The sequence below is a fragment of the Canis lupus genome, chromosome 23 (assembly GCF_048164855.1).
Source record: "Canis lupus baileyi chromosome 23, mCanLup2.hap1, whole genome shotgun sequence".
NCBI classification, from domain to species: domain Eukaryota; kingdom Metazoa; phylum Chordata; class Mammalia; order Carnivora; family Canidae; genus Canis; species Canis lupus.
Genome location: NC_132860.1, coordinates 20889837 through 20900185, shown reverse-complemented (window position 1 = coordinate 20900185; position 10349 = coordinate 20889837). Strand labels below are relative to the sequence as shown.

The 10349-nt window shown below is 38.8% G+C and overlaps 1 protein-coding gene across 1 annotated transcript; it reads left to right on the top strand.

Annotated features, from left to right (window-relative positions):
• Window positions 1–2803: 2803 nt before the first annotated feature.
• Window positions 2804–3757, top strand: LOC140615436 (olfactory receptor 2D3-like). Its single transcript, XM_072795296.1, has one exon. It carries the CDS (start codon window positions 2834–2836, stop codon window positions 3755–3757), a length of 924 nt encoding a protein of 307 aa, XP_072651397.1. The 5' UTR covers window positions 2804–2833.
• Window positions 3758–10349: the final 6592 nt, after the last annotated feature.

Sequence of the window (10349 nt, the reverse complement as noted above, 5' to 3'; positions counted from 1 at the left end):
TTTACTAGCTCTGTAGCCTTGAAAGTTTTTTATATATATTCACTTAACCTTAGAACCCATATTTATAAAATGGGACTAGTAGTAGTCTACCTCTTTAAGTCTCTTCTGAGGGGTAAGTAAGTTAATAAATATTAAATGCTTATAAGGGTGCCTGAAGCATGTTAAGTGGCATGTATGTAAGCTTTTTAGTCTGTGTTGTTATTATTATGATTACATTAATGGTGGTGGTAGTAGTAGTAGTCATAGTATGCTCTGCTACCCAATGTACAAGATCTTATACATGATACCTAGGTTCCTTTATCTCTTACTAAATATTCTACATTATACATATAATCTAGTAATCTGAGTGCTAATGATAAATTTAGGGCAACCATATAGTCAGCAGTAGCACCAGAATCAAATTGACTTTTGTACCATGTTTGCCCTGCTAGCAGATCTGCTACATGCCCCTTAAATCTGGTTGGTTGTTCTACTTGAATTTTGAATACTCTCTTTTATTACAAATATCCTCCTTAAACTTAAAAAGTGTAGCTGGGGCCTTACTACAAGGCTTAGTTCTTTTCAGTTTATTTTCTAACTAAAAGTGGTGTGAAAACCTTCACTTCAGCTTATTTTAGGACCATGCCATTTATGAACATGTTTGGAATTGAGGATAATTTCCTTTGTCTCTTGAGCATTGCACCAAGATTTCTCTGTGCCAAGATTTCTCTGTGCCAAGTTCATCTACATGATCGGATTTTTCAGTGCTATAGCTGGAATTATGACTGAAATAAGATTGAAGATGTAAAAGCTCAGATGCTAGAACAAAACTCTAGGGCTTTAGATTCCAATTCTGACAATTGATATCTGAGTGACTAGTAGTTACTGAGCATGTCTACCCTTAATTCCCCCAGCTGTAAAATAGAGATTGAAAATACTTCCTCAAAGGAGAGAAAATGAGTGAAAACATCAGTGAGGGTGACAAAACATGAGAGACACCTAGCTCTGGGAAATGAGCAAGGGGTAGTGGAAGGGGAGGTGGGCAGGGATTGGGGTGACTGGGTGATGGGCACTGAGGGAGCGCTTGACAGGATGAACACTGGATGTTATGGTGTATGTTGGCAAATTGAACTCCAATACAAAAAAAATTAAAAAAAAGAAAATATTTCCTCATAGGAATATTATGACGATTAAATAAGCTAACACAGATAAAGCATTTAGAACTGTGCCAGACATGTAGTAAGCACTCAGTAAGAGTTAGTCATTATCATCAGGCACAGCTGAGACTCCCTGGTTGAAGAAGGCAGCCTTCTTCATTTTGCCTTTATCAAGTCTCCATCTCAGGAGACTTTTCTTAGTATAGGTTCCTGAAAGCACAGCCTAAGAAAAGAACTTTGGCGCAGATAGCTTATTTGACAAGTGATTCCAGAAGTGGTGTAAGGAAGCAGTAAGACAAGATACAATTAAACACCAATGAAGTTGGATTGATGAAGTTGTTACTCTAGGCCAGGCATTCTCTATGGGGACAAAACAGATGCCAAAGTTCTTAGAAGAGAGAAATCTTAAATATACCAATGGTTTGTAGCCCTCTAGAGAGTTGCAGTATATAAATAGATGCACAATATACCTGTGCTGTTAAAATTTCATGAGGATTGATGATTAAGAAAACAGTTCTGAAAAAGCTGCTTAGGGGATATAATAGTAATAGTAATAGTAATAGTAATAGTAATAGTAATAATCAATAGTAACAAACATGGTATAGACAATGGGGACTTAACTCCCTAGAGCTCAACGTGTAAGAAGCATACAGAGTGCCTCCCAGAAATATTTGGTGCCTTTATTCATTAGTTTCCATTGCCCTCTGGTGAAAGATTGCCCCTGGGCATTGACTTGGTCATACTTCCAACATCTTGGGGAGAATGCCAAAAGACAGGCAGGAGGTCCTTAAAGTAGAATGTCAGCAGTGCCAAGCAAGTCAGAATTGTCCACTTCAGCTGACATGGAGGTCAGAGATAAGCTGAGATTGGGTGTTATGGAGCTGTAAAATTCACTAATATCCAGTTCAGAAGTTCAAGCTCCTGCTTAGTACTGGCTTTTTGTTGTTGTTGTTGTTGTTGATGTTGAACAGGGCACTGGACACTCAATGTTATGTTACATTTATGAATGTCAAATTTTTTCATGTACCTTTTCCTCTTTGTCATGTGACATATTTGTACCAGGGACAGGATTATGATCCATGGATATAAATTTTTATTCTCTTTGTTTATCCTGTTTGGATTGATACTTAAGAAGCCTCTTTAAAAATACTATTGAAAAAACCAAGAACTAGTAGGTACAACTTATCTGTTGATCCTCTAGCCATATTTGAACCTCCTACTCTATTATAAACAAATTTGTCATTGATCTCTATGTTTTGATTTTGAATTACAAAAGCAAAAGTGTTTTTTATTGATTAAACAAGCTCACCTCATTCTCAGACTGCTAATCCAGGTAAATAGAAAATATTTATTGAGAAGAAAAAAATTAAATTGAACCAAAGACAATTCCTTTGAAAACTTAATAGTAATTTAGCAATATGTAAATACATTGACATCAAATTGGTTGAGAAGCCATATCGAGTATGATACTCAGCCTTACTGAATGGATCAAGCAAGGAAAAAGTGCGCTTAAAAACTATGTAATAACGATATGCACCTTAATACTAACTGGCACACCTACTGGGAAGCATCTGAGAGCTGTTAGTCTAACAAGGTGCACTGTTTATTATTGCACTCGTTTATAAAGTTTGTGAAAATTGAACATTCAGAATGCATGTGTTTTCTTTCTGATAACAGGTAAACAGGAATAAACATCAATGGGAGAAGGAAACCAAACTACCGTGGCTGAATTTATCTTGCTGGGTCTTTCACAGGATCCAAAGATCCAGATCTTGCTGTTCTGTGTTTTCCTGATCATTTACCTCCTCTCTATGTTTGGAAACCTGCTCATAATAATCCTTATTCAGACTGACTCTCGACTTCACACTCCCATGTACTTCTTCCTCAAAAACTTGTCCTTTGCTGACCTCTGTTTCTCTACAAGCATTGTGCCTCAGATGTTGGTCCACTTCCTTGTAAAAAGGAAAAGCATTTCCTTTGCTGGATGCTCACTACAGATCATTGTCTTCCTTCTTGCAGGGTGTACAGAGTGTGCACTTCTGGCAGTGATGTCTTATGACCGCTATGTGGCTGTCTGCAAGCCCCTGCATTATTCCACTGTCATGACCCAAAAAGTTTGTGTCCAGTTTGCTATAGTGTCTTGGGTCAGTGGGGCATTTGTATGTTCAGTGGACAGTGCATTTACACTGTGTCTCCCTTACCAGGGACAGAATGTAATTAGTCATTATTTTTGTGAACCTCCTGCACTCCTGAAGCTGGCTTCAGCAGACACCTACAAGGCTGAGATGGCCCTCTTTTCAATGGGTGTCATTATCCTCTTAGCACCTCTCTCCCTCATCCTTGTCTCCTACTGGCATATTATCTCCACAGTGATTCAGATGCAGTCTGTAGAAGGGAGGCTCAAGGTCTTCTCTACTTGTGGCTCCCATCTCACTGTTGTGGTTCTCTACTATGGGTCTGGGATATTTGCCTATATGAGACCGAATTCCAAGACAATGAATGAAAAGGATCAGGTCATCTCTGTGTTCTATTCAGTTATGACTTCCATGTTGAACCCCATCATTTACAGCTTGAGGAACAAGGATGTGAAGGGGGCTCTCAGGAACCTGTTTAGAAGATAGTCTACCTTCAGAGACAGTGATTTTTGACATTTTCCTTAAGTACTTGGAAGATTGTGATTGACAACAATATCTCTACTATCTTTATCCTTTCTTGCTCTCACTTTATATGCCTCAGTTGATTTTCTTCTCCACAAATATTCATTAAATGCCTATTCTGTGCAAGCACTGTCTCCAGAACATCACAATATGAGTAAAACTTTGTGCCTTCCTTAAAAGGTTTCATTACCTCTGGGACAAGAGACAGCCATGCTCTGTCCTAAGGGGAGGTTGCACTCTTTCATTGTCCAATGGTCTCTTTCTGCCATTTAGTCCCTGGGGGAAATATTTTCCTAGCAGAGTACACTCACCCTTAAAATGTTGGACCAAGAAAAAAAAACTGATTGATCTCCCTGAACCTATTTCTAGCATCCTTTACCCACTAAATGAGCTGGGAAGTCCAAGTTGTCACCTATGGGCTTGCTGAGGTTCTGTTTCCACATCCTGACTCAATCAACGGTAACTGTTAAAAGGCCAGCATTCAAGTCAGACATAAGGTATCTTATGGGATCTGTGGAATTCTACCCATAGATGGACTACCTCCAGTTGCCTTATTTCTAATTAAGTGATGGAACACTATAGTGTTTCTGTAACTCTCAAGTCCTTGCTCCAATGAATTTAACTGTACTGCATCATTACTCTTTCTAAAGCATTCATTTCTTCTTTCTCTTTTCTCTGTCCTCCATTTTTTGGTGGATGATTTTATGCATAGCATGTGCAGGTGTGAAAGAGTAGGCAAGTATGTACAATTGTCTGTGTGGATAAGTCTCTGTTGTCTGTGACAAGTAAGCTTGACCATGTAGAATTCTTTACCAATAGTATTGAATCTGGTTGCTTCTCCGCCCTTTGCTAAGTACTACTTTATCTTAGGCCAATTTCATATGTCAATTAATTGTTTTCCATACCCTCCTTATCTCTGTAGCTGTCTGCAATCTCTCATACCAATCAGTTTGAGAGTGCTTTCAAATTTATCATTCTTTGTTTTAGAGGAAGTGGAGAGGATAAATTCAACCTCAGAAAATAAAATTAAATGTTTCCTTTTCGGATTATGTATGGAATAATTCAAGAGGTATTAAAAAACAAATAAATCACATGTATTTCCTCCTCCAGGAATAAGACTGGCCAACATTTCAATTTTATCCTCTCAGAATTCTCTCTCTCTCTCTCTTTCTTTCTCAAGAGGGCATGCAGTGGTGATAAGATTATACAAATTTATATTGCTTCATGTACATGAGGAACTTTAACATCTCATTGCTTTGAATGGTGTTTCTTTTTCCTTATGTATTTCACCAACCCCTAGTGAAAGGAATCTGAATAAAATTGCTACAAATCTTCTTCTTAGTGGATATGGACCTATAGAAGGCTGTCAGCCCAAGAAGCTTGGAGGACAATAGCATAATATTTAAATCAATTATGGAAACTTTTGGGTTTGTTGATAGGAATAAGAACTCCAAAACATTATTATATGATTTGGTACTGAAAGTGATTGGTATGAACAACCACCGAAATATTTTTGGATAGGAAAAATTAATCACTTAATTGGGGTGAGATTGGCAAATGGGGGGTAGATGGAAAGAAGGGAAAGAGAGAAAAGAGAAAGTAAAAGGCATAAGGCCAAGATCAAGATATTAATAAGTTTGGTTTCTCTTTTTTTTTATTTATTTTTTATTGGCGTTCAATTTACTAACATACAGAATAACCCCCAGTGCCCGTCACCCATTCACTCCCACCCCCACCCTCCTCCCCTTCTACCACCCCTAGTTCGTTTCCCAGAGTTAGCAGTCTTTACGTTCTGTCTCCCTTTCTGATATTTCCCACACATTTCTTCCACCTTCCCTTATATTCCCTTTCACTATTATTTATATTCCCCAAATGAATGAGAACATACAATGTTTGTCCTTCTCCACTGGCTTACTTCACTCAGCATAATACCCTCCAGTTCCATCCAAGTTGAAGCAAATGGTGGGTATTTGTCATTTCTAATAGCTGAGTAATATTCCATTGTATACATAAACCACAGCTTCTTTATCCATTCATCTTTCGTTGGACACCGAGGCTCCTTCCACAGTTTGGCTATCGTGGCCATTGCTGCTATAAACATCGGGGTGCAGGTGTCCCGGTGTTTCATTGCATTTGTATCTTTGGGGTAAATCCCCAACAGTGCAATTGCTGGGTCGTAGGGCAGGTATATTTTTAACTGTTTGAGGAATCTCCACACAGTTTTCCAGAGTGGCTGCACTAGTTCACATTCCCACCAACAGTGTATGAGGGTTCCCTTTTCTCCGCATCCTCTCCAAAATTTGTTGTTTCCAGCCTTGTTAATTTTCCCCATTCTCACTGGTGTGAGGTGGTATCTCATTGTGGTTTTCATTTGAATTTCCCTGATGGCAAGTGATGCGGAGCATTTTCTCATGTGCATGTTGGCCATGTCTATGTCTTCGTCTGTGAGATTTCTGTTCATGTCTTTTGCCCATTTCATGATTGGATTGTTTGTTTCTTTGGTGTTGAGTTTAATAAGTTCTTTATAGATCTTGGAAACTAGCCCTTTATCTGATACGTCATTTGCAAATATCTTCTCCCATTCTGTAGGTTGTCTTTGAGTTTTGCTGACTGTATCCTTTGCTGTGCAAAAGCTTCTTATCTTGATGAAGTCCCAATAGTTCATTTTTGCTTTTGTTTCTTTTGCTTTCGTGGATGTATCTTGCAAGAAGTTACTATGGCCGAGTTCAAAAAGGGTGTTGCCTGTGTTCTTCTCTAGGATTTTGATGGAATCTTGTCTCACATTTAGATCTTTCATCCATTTTGAGTTTATCTTTGTGTATGGTGAAAGAGAGTGGTCTAGTTTCATTCTTCTGCATGTGGATGTCCAATTTTCCCAGCACCATTTATTGAAGAGACTGTCTTTCTTCCAATGGATAGTCTTTCCTCCTTTATCGAATATTAGTTGCCCATAAAGTTCAGGGTCCACTTCTGGATTCTCTATTCTGTTCCACTGATCTATGTGTCTGTTTTTGTGCCAGTAGCACACTGTCTTGATGACCACAGCTTTGTAGTACAACCTGAAATCTGGCATTGTGATGCCCCCAGCTATGGTTTTCTTTTTTAAAATTCCCCTGGCTATTCGGGGTCTTTTCTGATTCCACACAAATCTTAAAATAATTTGTTCTAACTCTCTGAAGAAAGTCCATGGTATTTTGATAGGGATTGCATTAAACGTGTATATTGCCCTGGGTAACATTGACATTTTCACAATATTAATTCTGCCAATCCATGAGCATGGAATATTTTTCCATCTCTTTGTGTCTTCCTCAATTTCTTTCAGAAGTGTTCTATAGTTTTGAGGGTATAGATCCTTTACATCTTTGGTTAGGTTTATTCCTAGGTATCTTATGCTTTTGGGTGCAATTGTAAAAGGAATTGACTCCTTAATTTCTCTTTCTTCAGTCTCATTGTTAGTGTATAGAAGCCAATAGGATCCAACAGTACATTAAAAAAATTATTCACCATGACCAAGTAGGATTTATCCCTGGGACACAAGGCTGGCTCAATACCCGTAAAACAATCAATGTGATTCATCATATCAGCAAGAGAAAAACCAAGAACCATATGATCCTCTCATTGGATGCAGAGAAAGCATTTGACAAAATACAGCATCCATTCCTGATCAAAACTCTTCAGAGTGTAGGGATAGAGGGAACATTCCTCGACATCTTAAAAGCCATCTATGAAAAGCCCACAGCAAATATCATTCTCAATGGGGAAGCACTGGGAGCCTATCCCCTAAGATCAGGAACAAGACAGGGATGTCCACTCTCACCACTGCTGTTCAACATAGTACTGGAAGTCCTAGCCTCAGCAATCAGACAACAAAAAGACATTAAAGGCATTCAAATTGGCAAAGAAGAAGTCAAACTCTCCCTCTTCGCCGATGACATGATACTCTACATAGAAAACCCAAAAGTCTCCACCCCAAGATTGCTAGAACTCATACAGCAATTCGGTAGCGTGGCAGGATACAAAATCAATGCCCAGAAGTTTGGTTTCTCTTGAGTCCTCTCTACTTGGTTTGCATATGGCTGCCTTCTCTCTGTGTCCTCACAGGGCCTTTCTTCCATGTGCATGTACCCCAAAAGTCTCTTTGTGTGTCTAAATTTCCTTTTCTAATAAAGATGCCACTCAGATTAGACTAGGGCCCACCATGAGCAAATTTAACTTAATCACCTCTTTAAAAGCCCTATCTCTTTTAGCTGGTCACATAGGACTCCTCCTTACCAGTTTACCTGCCCCCCAACTCCCTGCCGTTGGGAGGTCACCTAAACCTACCAGGAAGTTCTATTGGCCTGAGTCACCTTTATCAAGAGTCTTAGCTAATTCTCTCCTATAGGATTCATATATGGCTAAGTGGAGTCATGCTTAATCCTATTTTGTTAAGTTCTGGGAGCATGGAATGCTGTCTCTTCTCTTCAACTAGGGAAACTATGCCAATCCGTAATTGACCTTTAGATTTTTTAATTTGTGAAGAAAGTACTTGTTCTAACATTCATCAAATTCCAAATGAGACACATGAAGTTCTCCAGTAGTACTTTTGAAGTTATTGTCCCTTAAGGTGAGGGGAAGCACCTTATTTTCTCATGGATGGAAGAGTAAACGACTACCCTGAAAAATATCTTCAGGATATTCTTCTCCACCAGTTTCCAACTATCTCTCTTTCATACCCTAGAAAGGCTTAAGATTTAATGACTATAAATCATTTACTGATCACCTCCATGTAAGTAAGTCCTCCCTAATGTTTAGAATTTGGACGTACATGGCAAATATTGTCTTATTTTTTATTTCAAATAATATTTCTATTCCATTGCATTAGTGTAGATGCAGTATCTACCTGAAGTTCCAGGAAATTCAGTCAAGTAGTACAATTTAAAAACAATAATATACCATGTTATATTTACTTATTCTCCATTAGACTCATCATTCAACCATTTTTTATTTTTCTTTTTTTTATTGGAATTCAATTTGCCAACATATAGCATAACACCCAGTGCTCATCCCATCAAGTTCCCCCCTCAGTGCCCATCACCCAGTCACCCCCACCCCCCACCCACCTCCCTTTCCACCACCGCTTGTTCATTTCCCAGAGTTAGGAGTCTCTCATGTTCTGTCTCCCTCTCTGATATTTCCCACTCATTTTCTCTCCTTTCCCCTTTATTCCCTTTCACTATTTTTTATATTCCCCAAATGAATGAGACCATATAATGTTTGTCCTTCTCTGATTGGCTTATTTCACTCAGCTTAATACCCTCCAGTTCCATCCACGTCAAAGCAAATGGTGGGTATTTGTCGTTTCTAATGGCTGAGTAATATTCCATTGTATACATAGACCACATCTTCTTTATCCGTTCATCTTTCGATGGACACCGAGGCTCCTTCCACAGTTTGGCTATTGTGGACATTGCTGCTAGAAACATCAGGATGCAGGTGTCTCGGCGTTTCACTGCATCTGTATCTTTGGGGTAAATCCCCAGCAGTGCAATTGCTGGGTTGTAGGGCAGATCTATTTTTAACTCTTTGAGGAACCTCCACACAGTTTTCCAGAGTGGCTGCACCAGTTGACATTCCGACCAACAGTGCAAGAGGGTTCCCCTTTCTCCACATCCTCTCCAACATTTGTTGTTTCCTGCCTTGTTAATTTTCCCCATTCTCACTGGTGTGAGGTGGTATCTCATTTTTAAAATCTCTTCATCATTTTTACATTCTAGTAAACTTAAGACTATACCTCTGAATACTCATTTATCTTAAATATTATTGTCTTATGATATAGCAATTAGGGCAATGCCCTCTACATATCCTTTGACCCTTATCATTTCAGAGCAGCTTGACTTCCAAGAGCCATTATCTGCATCTTTTGCATTGGGACTTTCTTTGGCTGGAATGTCAATTCATGCATAGAGGGCTGGAATGGCCCAGGGAATTAATGTTCCCTGCAGCAAACAGGCCTTAATTGATGATTGATGAGAGTTGGTGTACAAATCACCCAGATCCCTCACACCTTAGGAGTGATATGCCTCTGAGACACTTGTTATACTCTCATTCTCAGAGTTCCCAAGGAGAATTAAGATCCTGTTGCCCACAGTAACTTGATGACAGAAACTTTATTTGCTCTTTTGCTTTTCTGTTCCACTTCACCATCCTACTAATTTTTCTTGAAATCACTTCCTAAATAAACTCTTTTTCACTCACATCTTTGCTCAGGGTCAACTTCTGAGGGATCTCATTGTTTATAATTATGTTTTCCTTGCTACAAATTGTCTCAAATGCATACTATCTGCCTAATCCATTGATGTTCATTGAAAAATGTGTCCTTTGGGGATCTGAGTGAGGGAGGTAGAAATGGAGGGAGGGAGAAACTGGGGAAAGCTCTGACTTGGACTAGCTTCTGTACCATTAGGTGATATTTTTCCATTTTTCTGGTTCAGGGAGTCTTTTTTAGTCAGGAATTAGTTGTAAATAAAACTTAGTCTAAATTCTTTGGATATGTCAAATTTTAAGTTTCCAAATT

What these genes read in the sequence shown, in the direction of transcription:
- LOC140615436 (XM_072795296.1), top strand. Translation starts at nt 2,834, where the DNA reads ATGGGAGAAGGAAACCAAACTACCGTGGCTGAATTTATCTTGCTGGGT.